This window comes from Lepidochelys kempii, chromosome 17 (genome assembly GCF_965140265.1).
Source record: "Lepidochelys kempii isolate rLepKem1 chromosome 17, rLepKem1.hap2, whole genome shotgun sequence".
NCBI lineage: Eukaryota > Metazoa > Chordata > Testudines > Cheloniidae > Lepidochelys > Lepidochelys kempii.
In genome coordinates this window covers 5,458,112-5,480,156 of record NC_133272.1, presented here as the reverse complement: position 1 = coordinate 5,480,156, position 22,045 = coordinate 5,458,112, and the positions used below count along the sequence as shown (strand labels likewise).

The 22,045-nt window shown below is 39.7% G+C and overlaps 1 protein-coding gene across 11 annotated transcripts in view; it reads right to left on the bottom strand.

The window, feature by feature from the left end:
* Positions 1–22,045, bottom strand: part of VMP1 (vacuole membrane protein 1) — an 88,721-nt gene that overhangs the window by 21,206 nt on the left and 45,470 nt on the right. For all 11 annotated transcript variants that reach the window (XM_073315210.1, XM_073315206.1, XM_073315211.1 and 8 more), the window contains one exon: positions 4,285–4,365. In XM_073315210.1, the coding sequence (XP_073171311.1) occupies positions 4,285–4,365 (81 nt within the window). The remainder of the gene's footprint in view (positions 1–4,284; positions 4,366–22,045) is intronic.

Below are 22,045 nucleotides of genomic sequence, written 5' to 3'. Positions count from 1 at the left end.
ATTCCAAGTTTAATTAGAAGTTTCTATGAGCACCCACCACTTTCCTAGGAAGGCAAGACACATCAAATGGTATCCACTCATGCCCATCTTTGCTTAAGCTGCATCTTGACCACACTAATGACCATCTTACTTATAGAAGGCTACTAACTGGATTTACCTAGTCTAGAGATGTATTGCTCTCACAAAACAAGTTTACACTAGTTTATAAGGTGGGTTTTTTTTTTAAATTACATTAGCCAATACATTGTAACTATTACATGAAAACAGGGCTGTCAATCGCAGTTAACACAAGCAATTAACGCAAAACAAATTAACTAGATTAAAAAAAGTCACAATTAATTGCAGTTTTAATCAACTGTTAATAATAGAATACCAATTTAAATTTATGATAGATATTTTTGGATGTTTTTCTACATTTTCAAATCTAAGGTGCCCCAAGTACTGCTATTCTCATAGCTGAAGTTGCGTACCTTAGATCGATTCCCCCCCCCCCAGCGTAGACCAGGCCTTAGTGATTGGCTGAACAAGAAGTAGGACTGAGTGGACTTGTCAGCTCTAAAGTTTTACATGGTTTTGTTTTTGCATGCAGTTATGTAACAAAAACAAATTTTACATTTGTAGATTAGAACTGCAATTAATTGCGATTATTTCTTTTAATTGTTTGACAGCCTTACATGAAAACCATAGCATAGATGGGGCAAGTTGTATCTGAACATGCGTTAGCTAGGGGGAACCTAGGGTTTCTCTCAACCAGCTAACAACTGTTAAAATACAATTTGACCTGTCTACGTTAGGGTGTTAAAACAGGTTAGTTAAAATGTGTTAGCTAACATGTGCTGTCTTAACACGGGACGTCAGAAAAAGCAAACCACAGGATGTGAAATTCTCACTGGCCTAATGTAGGGATCTCTTAGGGCTGCTTTTGCTATTCAGTTCATAAACTGGAGAGCCCTCGAAGATCTAGACAAGCTATCTGGGCTCAAAGTAGTGGTAAAGGGCTAGTTAGTTGATAGGATGCCAAATAAATTGCTATTAATGGAATCCAATGGTGGGTAGTCCTTGGAGGTTAGGTAGGGATAGCGGATATCACAGGCTAGGTTAATCCTGCCATATAGCCTTGTCTTCACTAGGAAAATGTGTGTGTTTTAACATGCGTTAACTAACGTGTTAACATTCTAATACAGACAAGGTAATTTATAGTTTTAACACGTGTTAGCTGGATGAGGTTTATTCTATGGGTTAAAGCTACAGATTGCATTGTCCATACTAGGGTTACAAGTTAAAAAACAGGTTAAAAACATGCTTTTTTCCCCTAGTGAAGACTGTCAGACTCCCCAGGGTTTGCCCAACTGTGAGCATAGTCCTGTCCAACAACAGAATAACTTGGGAACACTGGGCAAATACTATTTATGGCCAAGTGGCTGCAGCTTCCTCAAAATAAGAGCTGCAGGAATTATCTTCAGGATAGTAGCAATGATTCATCTCAAATTGCCATTGAATAAAACTGTGGCTAATGAGCCCTGTTGGCTGAGCTTGTGAGGCTTTTGACACAAATATGGAATTGAGTGTGTCTCTAATGTGATAATTTTGGAACACTGCACAATGCCCCCCACCCCCATCTCAACTCTGCATATCTTCCCAATACAGTTTACAATGTCGAGACCCTGAATGACTTATCTCCCAGCCAGAAAACAAAAGTAGTAAGAATGATGGGGAGAAAAGGAGATGCACACAGAGCCCCTTGCATGTGGCAAGGTGAGGCAAGGGAGGAGAGACAGAGCCCCTGGCATGGGGAGATTCAGGGAGTCCCTGAAATAGAGAAGGATGAGAAGAGGGTACACAGGGAGTCTGTGGTGGGAATGAAAAAATGCAAGGAGTCTCTACTGTGCACAATGATTTGGTCAACAAAGCATGCCTCCCTTGAACTGTCCAATGTCTTCCTTGAAGCATTGCCCATGAGAAGTTTATAGCATGCTGTCTTCGTAATGTTTTCATAAGCAAAATTCAAAAATTACATTTTAAAAAGGAATTCATCCCTTAGCGTACACTAGAGTCACCCAGAACGTCCACATGCATGAAAACAAACCACATACTATTCAGCAGAAGCAGACTGAGCTGGTAGAAGCTAACTCACATTTAAGATACAATGCACCTGAGTTGGTATTACTGCATTACATTAAGAAAATGACTGAACATTAAGCAGAAGCATCATTAAGTAACATTCTCCCCCCAGGTTTACATATTCTCCTACTTTCCAGATATCCACATTTCACCCAATCCAACTGCTCTGATAAGTCATCTCTACCATTTTGAAATTGCTTTGTTTAATGAGAAAAACAGACAAATTAGTTTATTCAGTAATGTCTTACGAGATAGTGACTGCAGAATGATGCGTCAGACCTGACAATGGTGCAGTCTAAAGGCGTACTAATTTGAGAGATTTGAAGAGTATAATTCAGCTCAGTGATCTAGAGCTACACCAGGGATAGTAAATAGGTGGACTGCACAAAAAATCTGGACAGCCAGATCCCTTTGAATGGACCCCTAAATCTTTCTATTTATTTATGATTTTTTTTTTGTATTATTTTCTCTGGAGTCTGGCCCTTGACTATACCTGGATGAAGAAATGTGGACCCTGACAAAAAATAATTGACTCCCCTGACCTACACTCTGAACACTATAGAGTTCAAAAGCTTAACAAATGGGAAGGAGGTTGCCAGCTACAAGGTAATAAGGGTCATGCCAGGAACTGTAATCAGATTGATCTTTGCAAGTAAACATAAGGGCCCTAACTTTTACAAATTATTATTATTATTCGCCACCTCTAAAGTTCTGGAAGCTAATAAAGAAGCTAGGATCACAGGGGATGCAGAAGGATGGCAACAGGTCTCAACTGGAATATGCAATGCACCCCCAACAATAATCACATCTGTCAGCAACAGCAGGGAGAAAAAAAAATCCAGCTTCTAGTTTGCTTTCAGAGTGAATTTTAAGGTGCTGGATTAAAACCCTACAAGGTGTGAGACATTGCTACTTTTGCTTCCCCTGTGTAAGGGCACTACCAGAACCATTAGTGGAGGTGCTTGAACCAACAGCCCCCTGGTTTAGAGAACAGGAGGCTGCTAGAGGGCTGTGACTTTACAATTCACTCCCATTCCTTAGTCCATTTGCTCTCTCAGGCTCCTTAGGATAGGGTGAGCTGAAGGAATGTCTTGTGGACACATTTTGGGGAATCACTGTGGGTGACTATTTTAATCTGGTTGTGTTTTGTATGGGCAGTTTTATGTATTTGGGGGATGTTTCTATTCCTGCTTCTTGTACATCATGTAGAAGTGCAGAGAACTATTAGCACAGGGACATCTTCAGAAATGAAAACAAGGCTTTAACAGGACCTGTAGGTAGTGCCTGAACCAGCCATAACAAACCAGGATACAGGTTCTTTATGGCTAAACCCCCAGAAATCAGAACAGGTTCACTCTAGGGAACCAGGATAGGAGCAGCAGGCCTGCTAACTCCCTAATCACAGGACAGTGGGCAACATGGCACATGCTTGCATTAGACAAGACCTATACAGATTAATACAGAGTCTGCTGCCTGTTATGAAGCAGAAGTTTATGGGCATTTAACTTGCTTTTAAGAATACCTGTGTTTGTTCTGCTGAAAACTTCAATATGAGGCACACTAGACCATAAATCTTTCCAATTCTTAGGAAGCAGCAGCATCACAATATGCATCAGGTTTCACTGTAACAAGCTTTACCATATAACTAATCACTGCATCTTGTGGATAGCAACAAGCTATCCTGAAACTCATAAGAAAGCCCTGAGTTGTGGGTTGTTTGGGCTTTCTTAAATTTATTAAAAATCTTCCTTGAAAGAATGCATCTCCCTTGTTTTGTTCTCACTGCCTCATTAATCCAGCTCAGTTTTTAGTTTTTGATGAGAGCTGAGACATCAAGGAAACAAAACATTAAGCTCTTCGGGGCAGGGGCCATCTTTGTTCTGTGTTTATACACTGCCTAGCACAATGGGTTCTGGTCCATGACTGCAGCTCCTATGTGCTACCACAATTAATAATTACCACCGCCAACACTCCATTCCCCCACTATGGAGAACAGCTCTTGTTTGATGAACGTGAAGATTAAAATTGGGTTTCTAAAAACCAGACTAAGCCACGGACAATTTAGTATTATTTCACTGCAGGTAAGTAATAAATTCCAGACACATTATTCACATTTCTGTGACACTTCCCCGCCCACAAACTTTGTTATTGGAATGAGCTTACTGAAGCACAGGCCAAAATGCCAAAGAATCCAACCTTCTGCACCAGGCTCTGGACGGCCAGTTTAGCTCGGGAGGCAAAGTCCTGTAAACAAGGAAGCAGGGCATTAATAAGGATGAAAATTAAATGAAAGCATCTGTCTAAGCACCATACAGCATATAATTTCATATTCTCAAACCTGTCCTCTAGGGTTTGTATTTTACAAATGAGTAATTAGAGAGCTGTTAAGACAAGAAAGCAAATTTGACACGTCAGTGAACCAAACATTCATCATGTTTAGCCAAGTTGAAACAGTGGGGTGGGAGGAGGTATTGGTTCATATTCTCTGTGTATATATAAAGTCTGCTGCAGTTTCCACGATATGCATCTGATGAAGTGAGCTGTAGCTCACGAAAGCTTATGCTCTAATAAATTGGTTAGTCTCTAAGGTGCCACAAGTACTCCTTTTCTTTTTGCGAATACAGACTAACACGGCTGTTACTCTGAAACCTGAACATTTACAGTTACCTGTTTTTAGCTTTTCCTGCAGACATGACTCTTCCAAACTCTGTAACATGGGTAAAGATTACTCCATTACAGAATAATCCCTCCTAGTATATTTTCCCTTTCACACCCTTGAGTTGCTGCTGCCACTCCTGTACTACTCCTCATACACGCAGAAGAGGTTAATCCCTGCAAGGCTATCATCAATCTCTCACAAATGGTAGGGGGTACTTTTAGAAGGTGAGGTTAGCACACAGTATTTCCATAATACCTCACATCTCTACCACTATGGAAAGACACTCTCAAACCAGGGTCTCCAACAACATATGCTCCTGGTTGCTACAACAATTGAGATTCTGGGGCTCAATCAAAGTTAATGGCAACACTCTTACTGATGTTACTGGAGCTAGGATTTCACCCCTGAGATTTAAAAAGCAATGAAGAAGGTGATCATGTCAATGTTAAGCCTATATTCCCTCTGCATCAGAGCCATTCTAACTGCATGTAGCCTACACCCAAAATGTATTTCTGTGAACAGTGCCATAATGCATTTAAATGACTAAAGTCTATAAAAATGACAGTGATGAACAGTTCTGTTCTGTCTCCCACAAATGCCTTAATCTAAATGCTTTATCATTAATAAAAAGACAAGGTGGGTGAGGTAATATCTTATCAGATCAACTTCTGTTGATGAAAGACAAGCTTTTGAGCTATGCTACCTCACCCATCCTCTCTCTAATATTCTGGGACCAACATGGCTACAATTATCACTAATAAGACTGTAAAATACTGATTTCAGTCACTTAAAACACAATAGCTTTGTCATTTAATGTGCTGTTTACTTTCTGATTTTTAAAGTCAGAGAAACATTTGACATAAAAAACCTTAGAGTGTCTGTCGCTTTATCTAATAGACAATAAAATGGCTATTTTAAAATCAAAGGTACTATAAAATGTAATCCCACAGAGGTAAATGAATTCCATCTAAATTTAGGAAGTAAAACAGAAACCTGCTGGAATATACAACTGTTGTTCAAATTAAAACGGGTCTGTTTAAGTGGATCCATGTTCAAAGACATCTATTCAGGCTTAGAACAAACTGTATAATATAAAATGGGAATACTTTGATATTAGGGTGCTTAAAATTGGGGGAGTTCTCATTAATAAAATAATTTGATTCTGTCAAAAGTAAGATATTACATATGTTTTTATATTAAGTTACAAAGATTGTTAGACACAACCTCCTTTCATAGCAAGCATCTTGCCTAACAATCTGATTATTAAATATACCCCTTGCCCCTTTTCATGGCTAGATATGCTAATATAATTCAACCTTATTCTCATTATTATAACAGAACCTTTGGAACGGCAAGCTAACACATATGAACAGAAAATATTTTTCATGAATAATAGCAAGCAGATGGATGCGATTCACGGGTGCACACATTTTTGAAGTAAAAAAAATTAAATATTTAAGCAACTTAATATTTATTCCACGTACTGGTCACCTTTGTTATAAAGACCTTTTCTATAACATTGTATCTTTACTCCAAATTACAGTAAAATAAAACCCATTCATTATGGCACTTTTTAACCAACAAATTTGGAGGATCCTTAGTAATTTACTGAATTCTTTGGGTTGGAATGGTAATTTTAGGTTTAAAGATACCTGCGTGACTGTGAAAAGCTTATTGTTCTAACATAAGTGTTTTTCTGTGTAAACACAATTATGTCACCTTTAAAATCCATACAACAACTGTACTTAATGTGGGTTTTATACTTTGAGAAAAGTTCTCCATTTATAAATTCTATTCTTGTAGAAAGAGTGATCATTGAAATTTTCTGTTTTAAACTACTGTTTTTAGAACACTTCCAAATTAGGACTAGCAAAAATTAAAACAAATACTATAAATTAAAGAAAATAGAAAAACAAAAAAGTGGGATTTTTATACCTCTCATAATGGGGCATTTAGTGTTTATGTGGATTTTTTTTAAATGTGCCCACCCGATACTCTATTTTAGGATACGTTAGTGGGAAATTTTGCTATATTAATAGTAATAACATCTCTTATATAGCATCTCATAACCCACTATCTACACAGTCTATTGACAAATAAAATACGATAAAATAGTTATATTTAAAACTCCTTCCAATTTGTTTTCTACTTTAAGTTTACAGGCTATTGAAACCACAAGTAGGTTACAAACAAGTGCCCGTTCCTGCTCCTGTTTAAATCTTAAGACTCCCAGTGACTTCACTGGGACTAACAATTTAAATTTGGGAAAGTATCTATAAATATTGCATATTTTTACTTTCTCATCTTTATGCTTTGAACTCTCTTCCCAAGAAAAAAAAGAGTCTGAGAAGAAGCAGTTTATTATACTAAATGATATGGAAATGCATATTTGAAACATTTCATGGTACCATCTTGCCTTTTAGATAAATAGAGAAACTACTGCAAGATTATCAATGCTTTCCACCATTTTATCTTCTATTTTTGCATTTATAAGAAATTATGTTAAGGGGTTTTGTGTTACCAGACTTTCTGGATAAAGCAACCAGGGAAATTCTAGGCATTAAAGAAAGCAGCATGTTATGCAATAATTACAAAAATATACCTACATTTTAGTCACCAGTTAAAAGTTGTGGCTGTAAATAACAACTGATCTATGGAGTAGGATAGACCAAAACTTTTCATATGTCAAACACGTTGCTCTTGATTAGTCTGGGTGGCTGCTTCTCATACTAAAATTTCTTCAAAATTATTTCTGAATTGAAAACAAGTATGAAACAGTTTAATGTATAAGCACTTGTAAGAGAAGTGACACATGTAAGGATCTCATTTGCTCAGTACACACACAATTTCCACTAAGGTTAATGTGAGTTAGGCGTGAGCAGATAGGAAGTGAGACCCTTTTAAAATTTCACTATGATCACACAGCCACCAACAAAAGTCATTAAGTGCAACACAAATTAAGGAAAAAACAGCCATTCCAATGGCCTAATGAAGAACAACGTGGAAATACTGTTTTAAAAGCGTATCTGCTGTCAATTTTATTTATGTTGGAAAAAGCTTATTAAAGTATTGTTAAAAAAGGCAATTTTACTTTAAAAGAGGAATTTACATCTTTGTTGAAAGGATAAACTAAAGAAAATGCTGCCATCTGCATAGGAATTTCATAAGATGCTGCTCTAGGTATTTAACAATATTGGATATGATCATGACACTTTCAGTTCCTATTTTGCCAACTGTTTCACAATGTTCATGGAATTAAAGTGACATTTGCACTTTAAACCTATTAAAGTTTTTACAAAGTATTGTATTAAACTAGATTTAATATATCTTTAAAATAATTTTATAAGACATTAAAATCCAGTTACTCAAACAGGTATGTGCTATATTACAACAGAAGTAGATTGCATGTAATTTTTACTATTATATGTTTATGAGTTAGAATTTGAAACAAACCCTCTCGCAAAAAAGCTGTGAGGTAACATTTAGCAAAACATTTAAAGAACATAATTATAATACAACTGAATTACAGATAGATTTTGAGTCTCTGTTAAGTAGCATAAACATAAATTAACATTTTACTTTAATTTTTTTTAAAAAGTAAATGGTCATGCTTTAATGATGTTTGTAATCTGATACAATCACCTACAATCAACAAGTGAACAGTCTGACTTAAATTAAAATATTTTCTTCCAGAGAGGAACAAACATTTTCCATTTCAGAAAGCGTGATTTACAAAAATTAAGGACAATTGTAAAAAGCTCATTTTATTCTTCTTTTAAAGCCTTTTTTCAGTAGTAACTGTAAAATATTCCATGTTATAGACAACTTTAGTTATTTAGTTTTCATGTCAACTATTTTCAGTTTAAGATTCTCTTTCTTTCTCCTGTTTTTTTCATTATGTTTAAAATAAACCTTAAAAATACAGCACTATTTTAAGTTGAAAAAAATTAAACGAATTTTATCTGTGTCTATGGTCTGTACATTTTATGCTTTACTCCAAACTAAAATAAAATCACAGCTACGTAAGTATACCGGATAGCAATATACAGGTTAGAATCACTATAAAGTTATGCAGTTGCAGGGTTTAGCAGTTTATTTTAATGAAAACAAATGCAGAAAACTTTATTGCTTCCTCAAATTTAATTTGTCAATTCTTTAGAACATCTGCAATAATAAAAAAAACCCTCATAAGTTTCATTTCTCAGACACTACAATCATCAGTTTCACAACTTTTACCTATTTCACAATACAAGCGCACAAGAGAAAAGACTGATGTTGGGAACAGTTTCTTTTCCAATACATTCTTCAGTGTTTAATAAAACAATTAACTCTCATATAATTAATCTATTTCTTACTTTAAAATAAAGAAATGCATAAAGTTCAACTACTTACAGGCAAAACATATTCCCCCAAAATTAAAGAATCTAGACTTTCCTCTCCTCTCCTCTCCGCTACTATGATTCATTCACCCTAACATTACAGTACTGTTTTTTACTCACTATGTTGCTATCAAAGAAGATTTGTTTTTGGTTTGGGAATAGATTTCCTGTGACTACTGCAGGACAGGCCAGGGAAGGTTAAAAGATTATATATTACTTCACTGGGTTAATCATCAGATCACAAGAACTGGAATGGAAATAAGCATCATCAAAAAATAGGCAGTGTTGAAATACTGAATCACAGGTCTCAACTGGCGGTTTTAGAAGTTCTGCTTCAGATCTGCCTTTTGTGAAAAAGTGACTTCCTAAAGTACAATTTATTGATGCTAACATTTTGTTTTTACAAGTTGCAGGCAAACAAAATCAAGGGGAAATTAAAAAACAACCAAACCTTTTGCTTCTCAGCAAGCTTTACCAAGAGGATCCAGCTCACAACCCTATGGCACTGCTTTGTGTATATCTTAACATAGACCATTTGCCACTATAAAAATCACTGTTCATCAAATTGTACATAAAATAATTCTGTGCCTCATCTGCAAGGCCTCTCCTCATTCCCATGGCTTGTTTTGTTTCCATTTTTACAAAATTTGTAGTCACATTTCCTCTCTTCCTTCCTTCATTTTAAAATATGAGTGTTTCCTTGCTTTTACAAGAAGGACAAAATTATACTGGACTTTAAAGGATTCTCTTCAATGTATTAGCTAAGTAGATGCATTTCCAGCAGCATAAATCACTTCCTGTTATTGATTCAGATTCTGAATATACAAATGTGTACACAAAATAGTAATTGGTGAATCTTAAAGGACAGATTGGTTTGGGTTTCAGAATGTGAAATGGCCAAATTTCAGGCAACGCTATGCTTTCTTAATCTTTAAAACAGAGTGAGACTCATCTAGTTCAGGTTTCAGAGTGGTAGCCGGGTTAGTCTGTATCAACGAGGAATACTTGTGGCACCTTAGAGTAACAAATTTATTTGAGCACAAGCTTTCTGTGGGTTAAAACCCACTTCATCAGATGCATGCAGTGGAAAATACAGTAGGAAGATATATATACACACACACACACACACACACACACACACACAGAGTACATGAAAAAATGGGTGTTGCCATACACACTATAACGAGAGTGACCAATTAAGGTGAGTTATCAGCAGGAGAAAAAAACCTTTTGTAGTAATAATCAGGATGGTTCATTTCCAACAGTTGACAAGAAGGTCAGAGTAACAGTAGGGGGGAAAATAAGCATGGGGAAATAGTTTTACTTTGTGTAATGACCTATCCACTCCAGGTCTTTATTCAAGCCTAATTTAATGGTGTCCAGTTTGCAAATTAATTCCAATTCAGCAGTCTCTCATTGGAGTCTGTTTTTGAAGTTTTTTGTTGTAATATTGCGACTTTTAGGTCTGTAATCAAGTGACCAGGGAAATTGAAGTGTTCTCCAACTGGTTTTTGAATGTTATAATTCTTGACGTCTGATTTGTGTCCATTTATTCTTTTACGTACAGACTGTCTGGTTTGGCCAATGTCCTTAGCAGAGGGGCATTGCTTGCATATATCACATTGGTAGATGTGCAGGTGAATGAGCCTCTGATAATGTGGCTGACGTGATTAGGTCCTATGATGGTGTCCCTTGAATAGATATGTGGGCAGAGTTGCCAACGGGCTTTGTCGCAAGGATAGGTTCCTGGCTTAGTGTTTTTGTTGTGTGGTTGCTGGTGAGTATTTGCTTCAGGTTGGGGGGCTGTCTGTAAGCAAGGACTGGCCCGTCCCCCAAGATCTGTGAGAGTGAGGGATCATCCTTCAGGATAGGTTGTAGATCCTTGATGATGCACTGGAGAGGTTTTAGTTGGGGGCTGAAGGTAACGGCTAGTGGTGTTCTGTTACTTTCTTTGTTGGGCCTGTGCTGGAGTAAGTGACTTCTGGGTATTCTTCTGGCTCTGTCAATCTGTTTCTTCACTTCAGCAGGTGGGTATTGTAGTTGTAAGAATGCTCGATAGAGATCTTGTAGGTGTTTGTCTCTGTCTGAGGGGTTGGAGAAAATGCGGTTGTACCTTAGAGCTTGGCTGTAGACAATGGATTATGTGGTGTGGTTTGGATGAAAGCTGGAGGCATGTGGTCAGTGGGTTATAGCACATAGCTAACTGAAAGTTACTGAAGAGCTCTGAACATTAACAATATGGGGCTGCAGCCGGTAACCCTTACATGGGCAGTCCCTACAGCTTCAATGGGACTATTCATGGGAATAAGGCATAGTCCCTCAAGGGACTACAAGACTGGGCCTATGGTAATCGTGTAACACTGCAGAGAATTAGATCTTCCAACATACTGAGAGTTGCAATGAGTTGTGCAGAGTATTGAGATAAGGTGAATACGTCTCCCTTTCACAAATTTGTGCACTACTTGCCATTCACTTGTGTCCAGCAGAAAAACTGCCACTGTGGTGCTAGCAGTCAGTCACTGTAGGCTCTGTTTTGGAGTTATGGCTTCCACAAGACAAGTCAATTAAAAAGAGCCGGAAAGAATAGCAGGACCAGAGGTTGGTTCATTAATATTTGAATATAGAATCTAATACATACACAAGAGATCCATAGACATCTATAAGGAAGACTGCTTTTTGAAAACAATTACTTAAGTTGGCGCTCTCATTTTGACCAAGCACAAGTGCATCTATTTGCCCATCTAAGCATTCTAAGCACATGTCCACATGGTGCGGCCAGGTGCACTACAGGGGTGTGATTTCTGACGTGTTTACACAGACCAATTAATGTGCAACACATTAGTGTGCACTGCTGCACTTTGTAGACACCCCCTAATACGCCCATCATTGTGATATCCAGGGGCACAAGCATAAAGAAGTTTTATCAAGTGGGAAATATATATATACAGTTTTCCTTAGGCTTGTGAAGTTTATGAGCCTTGCTACAACACAGAAAATACCAAATTATAAGGCTCTACATATTTTAAATATAATGGTTTTTAAAATGGTTTGTTTGTAGGTTCATTTGTAGATTTATTCAGCAGTTTTAAGGCAAAGGGAACCATTGTGCGACCAATTCGGTCTCAATTAGCATTACTGCTTTATAAAGATCTGAATGGACTGGCCCTGATTAAACTCAAGACTTCCTCCTGGAGCTTCCACCTGATGGATTTTTGCACTCGCATTCCACCAGCACTTAGGGGTTTTGCCACAATGCCTAAGTCATTAGGTGATTTTGGAAACAGTGCCTAGAATGAAGGCTTGGGAGGAAGTCAGTGACAGAAGGTTTGCCTTAAGCAACCGCCCAGCAGAGCAGCTTAGCAAAAGAGGGTCTTTAAAGTTCAAACAAAAATACTTGGAGGTATTTTATTAAGTGCAGGCTTTGCTGTATTTAACAACGAAAGCTGGGATTGTTGGTGGAAGTTTAACGGCTGATATTAAAACAGGAGTAATTTGGGGTCTGAATTCAGTAACTGTTGAGGGCACCCAGCCTCTTCTAAGATCAGGACCTTTGGCATTCCCATCTCGCGATAAAGACATCTACATAGTCATGACCTATCCTAGTGTTGACCCAGCTGCCTCACCTCTCAGTAAGAGTGTGTAACTCACATAAAGGGCAGTTCTACGCAGGAGTGCATAGACCTCCAAAGTTTGATTTCTAATTGGGTTGTAATGTTCATTACTTGCCAGAAGTTTAAAATTAATTTACATTGTGCAAGATAGGATAAAAATCATCTAAAGAAGGAGTACATTCTTCCTAAAAAGAAAACATATGAAATTAGTTATGGATTATTAAAATTAAAAATTCTTGACGTCTTAAGTGCTGCCTACAAAGACAGAGCTCTTTTTTCATTTAAAAATCTGAGGTATGTTAAAAATGAGCTTCACAATATTGTGTTTCTTCAGGCTTTCTATTCTAACACAATGGAATCAAACAGAATTTATGGAATAAAGACCATTTGTGGTTAGGCAGTGAATTCTAAAATTTCAGTGGACAGAGAGGGATTAACAACTCATCGGAATAAGATGTTCCTAAATGCAAGAGCATTCAAAGTGCTAGTTATAGGTTCATATATTACAGCATATGCAAGCCAAGAATGCAGCACAGCAGCTACCATGTCTACTGATTAGTACATCATAATCTAGACCCAAAATGTTGAAACTGGTCGCTGTTTTTATCTGCAAAGTGATGAACTCCCAAAGGCAGCCAATGGTGCACATTACAAACCCAAAATTAAAAAGATAAGTGTGAAAATACACACAAGAACACCAGGTATTAATTAGAGAACACAGAGTAAAATATTGGAAATTTATAAGAATAAAAGGATGACTGTAGCAGGGTGGCTACCCCACTCCTAAAATAGAAGGGGTTAAAAGCAGCCCTGGAGAGGGCTGTGGCTGGCTAATTGGGGAATCAGCCACAGCGGGACCACGCCCCAATCAGGCCCCAGCTGGCCTGTATAAAAAGGCTGTGAGCCAAAGGCCCAAGGAGTCTCTCTCCAGGCTGGGAGAGAGCAGGGCCTAGCTGCCTGCCTGACAGGGTATTGATGGTGGTGCAGTGCTGGGGAAGGAGCAGGCTGAGTGGGGGCACTCTAGGCTGGCAACTCCCCAGGCTGTAAGGCCCATAGAGGTATTGGGAGGCAGAGGAAGGCAACAGGTCCGAACCCCCTTGCCTATGATGAGTGGCTTTTACACTGCAGTCTGCTACAGGGAGCGGGGTGTTGCTGATTGGCAATAGCCCAGACCGAGGCAAGGTGGGGATAGTGGGTTCCCCAGGAAGGGGAGACCCAGAGGCAGAGTGTGGGGGTGCTGCCAGGGGGCAGAACCCCAGAGAAAGGGGCACCGGGATCTGTGAAGGACACGGGGGCCAGAGCTGTGGCAGCTCACCAGCCTGCAGAGGGCGCTCCACTCTGGAAAAGAGCTAATTCCCAATGACCAGCAGGAGGCGCCGCAGGGTGAGTCTGCTCCTTTACAATGACCTATGTAAACTAGACTCTAGTATTACAGTTCTGAGGCAGGCAAGAGTCTCACTACCTTCAATGGAAATTTTGCTTGTGTAATGATTACAGAATTCAGCCAGTAGCAGGTAAATAATCTATGTAACACTTGCACCATTCTTTTGGATTTTGGGAGGGAAGTTATAAAGGTGATTTAAAGTGACAAAAATAGATCTATCCCACATGGTATCAAACTGCCACATTGGCAATTCATGTGTACACACTATGGACTTCCTAAGAGGGCCAAAGAGAGAGGAGAGGCACCGATGAGGAGTAGGGAGTTTAGATTGAGTGGGAACAGGCAGCTTAATTAGTTAATGGACTATTGCAAAGGAAATCTGTTAAATTAACCAAGATACGGAGCTTCTAATAAAGATTCTGTTCAACCCAATACAGGGTGGCAAACTGAAAACACCACTGAACTATGGAAATAGAAGATTAGCAGCATAGTATATCAGTGTACAGGCTGCCTGCCCCAAGTACTGTACTGACTGAAGAATACAGAACAGGGGTAGGCAACCTGCAGCACACGTGCCGATTTTCAGTGGCACTCACACTGCCCAGGTCCTGGCCACCGGTCCGGGGGGGGAGGCTCTGCATTTTAATTTCATTTTAAATGAAGCTTCTTAAACATTTTAAAAACCTTAATTTACTTCACATACAACAATAGGTTAGTTATATATTATAGACTTATAGAAAGAGACCTTCTAAAAAACGTTAAAATGTATTACTGGCATGTGAAACCTTAAATTAGAGTGACTAAATGAAGACTCGACACACCACTTCTGAAAGGTTGCCGATCCCTGATATAGAACTACTCATCTCATGGCCAAATTGGGTATGTAATGCATCTGATGAAGAGTGTTCATAGTTTCCAGACCCCATGAGCAGCTGCTTGAAGCCAGAGTTGCTGGACTGGAGTAAGAGAGGGAGAGTTTTATTAAAAAGACAGCAAATAGGCACACTGTGGAGTGGGACCAACTCCAAGCTGCTTGCCCCAATCCTCCAAGTGAGGATGCCAGTCTCACAGTGGGAGAGAGCTAAAACGGAATGGAAGGTCAAAGTCCTCATCTGGGACTCAGCTTCCAATAGAGGTAGAGGCAGCTGATTCTTCCTCACACGCCAAGGACTTGACTCCAGGATTTCAGAATACCGTGGTGAGATGCACAGGCCCCAGTGAATGAATGACCTATCATCAGAAATCTCAAAAGCTGGTTTTCTGGTGACCATAAAAACAGTTTGTGACTCACTTGCCAGGTGTGAAGGTGGCAGATCTCATGACACATTAAAAAAAAAAAAAATTCCAGTAAGTGCTTGGGGGGGGCAGGGGAGAGGAAAGAGAATTCTAGTCCTGTACACATGGTATCAATGATGGGTAAAGCACAAGAGAATGATCCTGGAAGCTACATTTACATTACTAGGAAGGCAGCTTTTGTCCAGGTCCTCTATTGTAGGCTTCTCTGAAATACTTCCAGTTCTGTGCAAAGGGCCAACGAGAGGGAGGAACGTTCAGAATCTGGGTGAGAAGATGGTGAAAAGAGGAGGCTAAAACTTAGTTATCACAAAAGGAACTCTTTACGGAGAGGGGAACCTGTACAAGAGGGATGGGATCCATTTAACAGACATGGAGCCAGACTGATGGAACAGAAAATTAACAAGGTTTTGGACGATTATTTAAACTATAAATTAAGGGAAAGCTGACAGGTGCAAAAAGCATTGAAGCTGGACAAAGACACCTGCTAGGGATGCCCTAATACAATGGTACCGTGGAGAGAACAGAACTGCTGGCTGAACAGGAGTCTCTCAGGTACTAAGGTGATGAAAGCCGTATAAGTACCTAGAGAAGAGTACAGGTTTAGATCAGAGGTAAATTCTAGAAAAGTAACAGAGTAATCATATTAAGGAGCCCAAATAAAAATGGGCATAAAGACAAAATAAAAATGATCAATTTCTATACACCAATGTAAGAAGCTACTAGGTAAACTAGAATGACTGGTAATGACTTTGGCCTACCTGAAATAGGCATACTACAACCCTTGGTTACAAGCTATAATGAAAGGATGGATTTGGTCGTGGAAGTGGGTAGTTACACAATACCTAAAAGATTTCATAAAATTTACTGAGAATATTTTAGAAGAGGGTGACCATGCAATAGATACTGTATAGAACAGGGGTGGGCAAACTACGGCCCAGATCTGGCCCGCGGGATTGCCACCCAGATGGTGCTGTGGGCCCCACACCTCTCCTGGAAGCAGCCGGCACCACGTCCCTGCAGCCCCTGGGAGAGGGGGAGGCAGAGGGCTACATGCGCTGCCCTCACCTGTGGGTACCTCCCCCAAAGTTCCCATTGGTCACAGTTCCCTGTTCCTGGCCAATGGGAGCTTTGGGGGAGGTACCCGCAGGCGAGGGCAGCGCGCAGAACCCTCTGCCTCCTCTTTCTGGAGCCTGCACCCCGAACCCCTCCTGAACCTGAGCCCCCCTGCTGCACCCTGAACCCCTCCTTCACCCCAACGCCCTGCCCTGAGCCCCCAACTGCACCCCTCCTGCACCTCAACCCCCGGCCCTGAGCCCTCTCCCACATTCTGCACCCCCTCCTGAACCCCAACCCCCTGAGCCCTCTCGTACACCCTGCACCCCTCCTCTGCCCCAACCCCTTGCCCTGAGCCCCTTCCTGCACACTGTATCCCCCCCACAGCCTGCACTCCCTCCTGCACTCCAACCCCCTGCCCCAGCCCTACACTCATGGCCCTGCATGCAATTTCCCCACCCAGATGTGGCCCTTGGGCCAAAAAGTTTGCCCACCCCTGGTATCGATGCAAATCCCAACTAATAAGAATATACATATGGCAACTAAATTACACTATCAGCCTACTGATCAGGAAAAGGACATTCTCAGTACATGATGTTGAAGGAGATGAAAGAAACAATTAAGTATTAAAACAGTAATAAATGGCTAACATATAAAATTATCTATGTCAAAATGCAACAAAGGTTTGGAGGAACACATGAACTGGCTGTGTGTCTTAAGAAATATATCAATGCATTTCCACCACCAAATCTGCTCACATTAATGCCTTTCATGCAGCTTCCACATTATCTGAAGATACTGCCGATTCACTCAGGATGATGGAACAAGACCTAATTTTGGTGCGTCACATATTAAGAGAGAAAGTAACTAAACTCAGTTCCCACCCCTTAAAAAAAAAAAGAAAGGGGGGCGGAGAAAGGGGGGGGGGGAGTTCTCTGATGAGAAACACAATTAACCTTATTGCCCTTACAGCACAGGAGTTTTGAAGGGGACTATTAAAAAGAAAAGGGGCGGAAAGTACCGCATAGGATACTAATGCTGTTCCGGTGAAGGCTCTCAAGACACTCTAGTGATGAAGGCCATATATAACTAGATAGATGGGTACCTAGGTAGAAAAGGCCAGAACATAATGAAATGAGGTTTTCCTTGTAATGGCCATAATGATATATTTGATACTTTAAACCTGCATTTGAGCAGAAATAGGACCCTTACCAACAGTAACCCCTTGTGTGAAAAATAAGAGCTCTCACTAAAATCTGCGGATCTAGGTTGATCAGTGAAATGCACAGTACGCAATTTACTGCTAACTGCCTGAGCAGAGTAGCAAGAGAATAAAGAGTTCTGTTTTAATTAGACTCTTTGGAATAAATAAGAGGCTATCTAATTTTCTTCATTACTCTGTCCATCCTGGAGTAGGAAAGGCTTGGAATAATTTCCCCCATCCACCAAGCATCTTGGGATAAGGACTAGAAAACATACTTGTGAACAGCCAGAACAAATTCTTACAACACCAAAATCCATAGTATCTCCAAAGCCTGCCTTACAAGTCTCAAGATAACAGCAATCCAGCACCAGTTCTATGGCAATGATCCATGGTGCTGAACGCATTTAGGTCAGAGCTCAAAGCGAGTGGGAACTCCCACAAACTGAGCTCTGGCATTTCTCTCCAGCTGGATCTGAAGCTCTCTCACTTGTGAATTAAAAAAAAAAAAAAAAAAGTAAAGTTCTACTGTTTCATTTTAACCAGAAAGAAATTATGCAAAGAATGAAACACAATTAAAGGAAACAGTTTGAGGGAAGAGGAAGAAGCATGTCGTTTCAGAGTCTTATCAGATCTGTCCTCTAGTACACTAGCAATGTTCTACCACATCCCCAGCCCCCACTGTGCTCTGCTCCTCATCTCAGACCGGCGCTGGAGCATTACACGACTTACCCATTTCAGCACCTAGCACTTTACATTTTCAAAGGGCTATACAGACATTACATACAATTTAATATTATTTCACTCCTCACGGAATTAAGGGTACATGGGGTCTATACCCAGTTATTCCAGAGGTTCACTTCTCGCAAGAGATCTGGCAGCATGTAGATCCTGCAATTTGTTCCATGGAAGACAACTAAGCATTTTTTCTATATTTGTCACATGGTAGAGAAGGCAGCCAGGCCACTGTTCTGGACAAGGAGGAGTCAGACCAGTGTTAAGTTAGTCACCACTGCTCTACTAGTGAACAAGGAAGTATAGAAAACCTGCCAGACTCATTCCCATACATTAGGCAGTGACCCCCAAACCCCATTCTGTCCCCATCCTCTCTGAATGGTCTAACATCAATATGGTCTATTGATACTGCATCTGACAAGGGGTGGCTGCTCAACCACCATTATATAGCATCAAATTAAGGGTTCATCCATACTGAGGCTACAACCAGATTCCCATGGCCACAGGCAGCTGATCTAGCAAGCTGGTGTAACTAGCAGCAGCAGGACATCCTGAGAGTCCTGGCCTATCCAAATTTAAAAAATATATATTTTAAGTCTAGGATTTGAGCAAGATCTAGTTATTGTAACAAAGGCTCTTTGTGTCTGGAATGCAGTGAGATTGATTACCTACCCCTGGACGCCCACAATAAGGAAGGAAGCAATTTTGGATAACCGGATGAGCATAGTATGCAATGCTATTTCATCCTCAGACAAATCCAAATAAAAAAAAAAAGTCACCAGCATTAAATATATATATTTTGTCCCTTCACAAGGAACTTAAAATCAACAAAAAATACCAAACAAACAAAAAACTCAAAACAAAAACACAAGCAACAAAGATACTTAAATTATTAAAAACAGGCAAATAACCTATTACACAGCTGACCAGCCTCCCTACATGCAAGGGCTCCCCCAATAAACATAATCGGCAGATGATGTACAGAGCTCAGCATATCTTGCCGCTTATTATTCATGGGAAGCAGACAGGGCTGCCAGATGACTTAAAGAGAAGTGGTCTGCATACCACTCTCCTACAAGGGTAAGGATTTAAACAGTGTTTGGAACAAGAAAAAATGTAGCCATTTTCTTGATGACACAAGAATTAATCTCTATTATTTATTGCAGGCTCCTATTGGGGGGAAGGGCTGGGTGGTACTTCAAGCATCTCCTTTTGATCTCTATCCTATACACTGAACATTGGGGTGTTCTTTTGTTTGACGGAACAGACCCTAGTATGGAGAGGAGTAGAAAAATGAACTTGCTTGAAGCTTTATATTCCAAACCATCTTTTAGAAGCTCCTTTTCTGACATGCAGCATGTTTTCCCAGTGACTTGTCTCCTCCAAACCACATAAGGCCAAAAACTCAAATACAATCCACATACGAAATGGTAACGAAAGCTTTGGGATGAACCTGATTGAAATTAGAGGGGAGTCCTAAAGGAAGATAAGATAAGGGATGAAGTACGGGAGCTAACAAAATCCTGGGTAAGGGAGTTTATACATCTGAATTTAAGGAACAGAGATCATGATTAGAAATTTCTGACTGGATACCAGCTCCCCAGAAAATGCAAACGAAGATTCGGAAATTTATACAGAAGTTACTGATTATTCTGCAGAGAACATAAAGAGAATTAATCTCATCTGAGACTGCGGTACTATACCTCAAGCGTTAAGGACAAATTGTGTCCTTAGATATGTACATGGAACACTCAGTGACAGCAACATGAATTCCCCCTGAACATCCAAGGGCAAGTTCAAACTAACTGCTCGTTCACAATTGCTATACAATAGCAGCTAGCGAGATCAGAAACTCACATTGTACTCTTTTTGGCATGATGGGCTTTTATTGCAAAATAACATGAGATTTGTAACTGGACTAATTTCTGCTTTCAGTGCTGATAGTGGGCCAGGCCATTTCAATGTGATCAAGACTTCTAACTTGGTGACTTTGTATTAGGAAGTTATTCATTTGCACGTTCCAGATTTAAAAAACATGGAAGCATGTAAAGAAGTTTTAGTGAATAAAGCCTCTACTGCATTTTGCAAAGGGCATTTCAAAGAGAAAACTGAAAAGACATCTTTAAATTAGTTTAAACAAAGGTAACCTAATGATTCCTACTGGTTTTTTCCTTATCTGTAAACAGGTGTGCAAATTAATAGAACAATGCAGGCACAAGACTGCTGTATTTATTGCCCATAACCAAAGAAATTCAAGCAAGAAAAAAGGCTTATGTTATTACTCATAGCTTCTATTGTCAACAGTCTGGCTATATTAACCCTTCATTGCCCCCTTTTCTTGGGAAGTCCTCTTTAATATGGTTTCCGAACTCAGGAAAGTTTTCACTGATCCTTTACAAAGCCCAGAACAATCTGCCATTCATCTCAAAGACAATACGGATACTAAAAATGATACTGCTATTTACTAGGTTCTTTCTCCAGTGAAAAATAATTTCATTCTTAGCTCACTATACAGCCCTGTATTTCACAGAAAGTTCTATTTTCAAGGGGAAGCTTCACCAGAGTTAGATCAGTGTGAACTTATATTTTTAATTCTGGCTCTGGTGAAAGGGTTAAAAAAGAACTCCCATACATGTATTAACAAATGCATGCATCAAACTTCAGGAATGCACAATGTGCAGACAAGCCTCCTGGTGGCCACCCATTAGGCAGCCTAGACCAAACGCTGAGAAAGAATCTCTTTCTTGTACAGCACAATTAATAAAGAGAGGACACTGATGAGGGAAGGGGGCGATTGGAAGACTAAAGGAAACATGAAGAATGGCATTTGGAATTGGATCCAAACAAATACTTTCTGGGAAGGAAAAATGTAAAGAAAATGGAAGTGCAGCAAAAACAGTACAGTGGAAATCTTGACAACTCCCCATGCACTATTTTAAGCACAAAATTTTCTTGTAAAAAACCAAGGCAACAAAATAACCTTTTGATCCAACAAGCTGGCAACCAAGGAAGCCTTTTAGAGAAGTCATACCTGAACACGATGGTTAACATTGTTTTAACCAAGAAACAGATCAATATTTAATTTAACCACAGACCGGCTCTACTTTGGTAATTACATAACATTTTGACTTATTCATGCCAGGTGCATGAAGTCACAGTGCCCTGTCAGAACATACAGTGCTCCAGTCCTCAAAGCAACCATGGTTGGGTGTGGTGGTGTACTTTGCACTCTTATTTCTGAAAGGAGAACCTCTACATTAAGGTGTGGAAAAGCAATCCTACTCAAGGCACAAAGCCTTTAAGAAATGCTAGAAAGACAGGTTTAAGCTCAGAGTTCATCAGTTTAACTCATTGCCGACAAGCAACATACTCTTCAGGCAGGAAGTTGTTCTATGGAACTCCTGACGCAATACAAACCAAAGCAGTTACAGTGAAGTTTAATACAAACCCTCTAGAGTCCACGTTGACAAATTCTTTAACAGGCCCTGTGGTTACAGGGAAGCTGGTTTCACTCTGAGTCACTCCTGTTCAAACAGTTTACTGGAAATGGAGGGGAGGGGGAATTTTCAGAGAAGTCATGTGATGGCCAGACAAACCACAACCAGT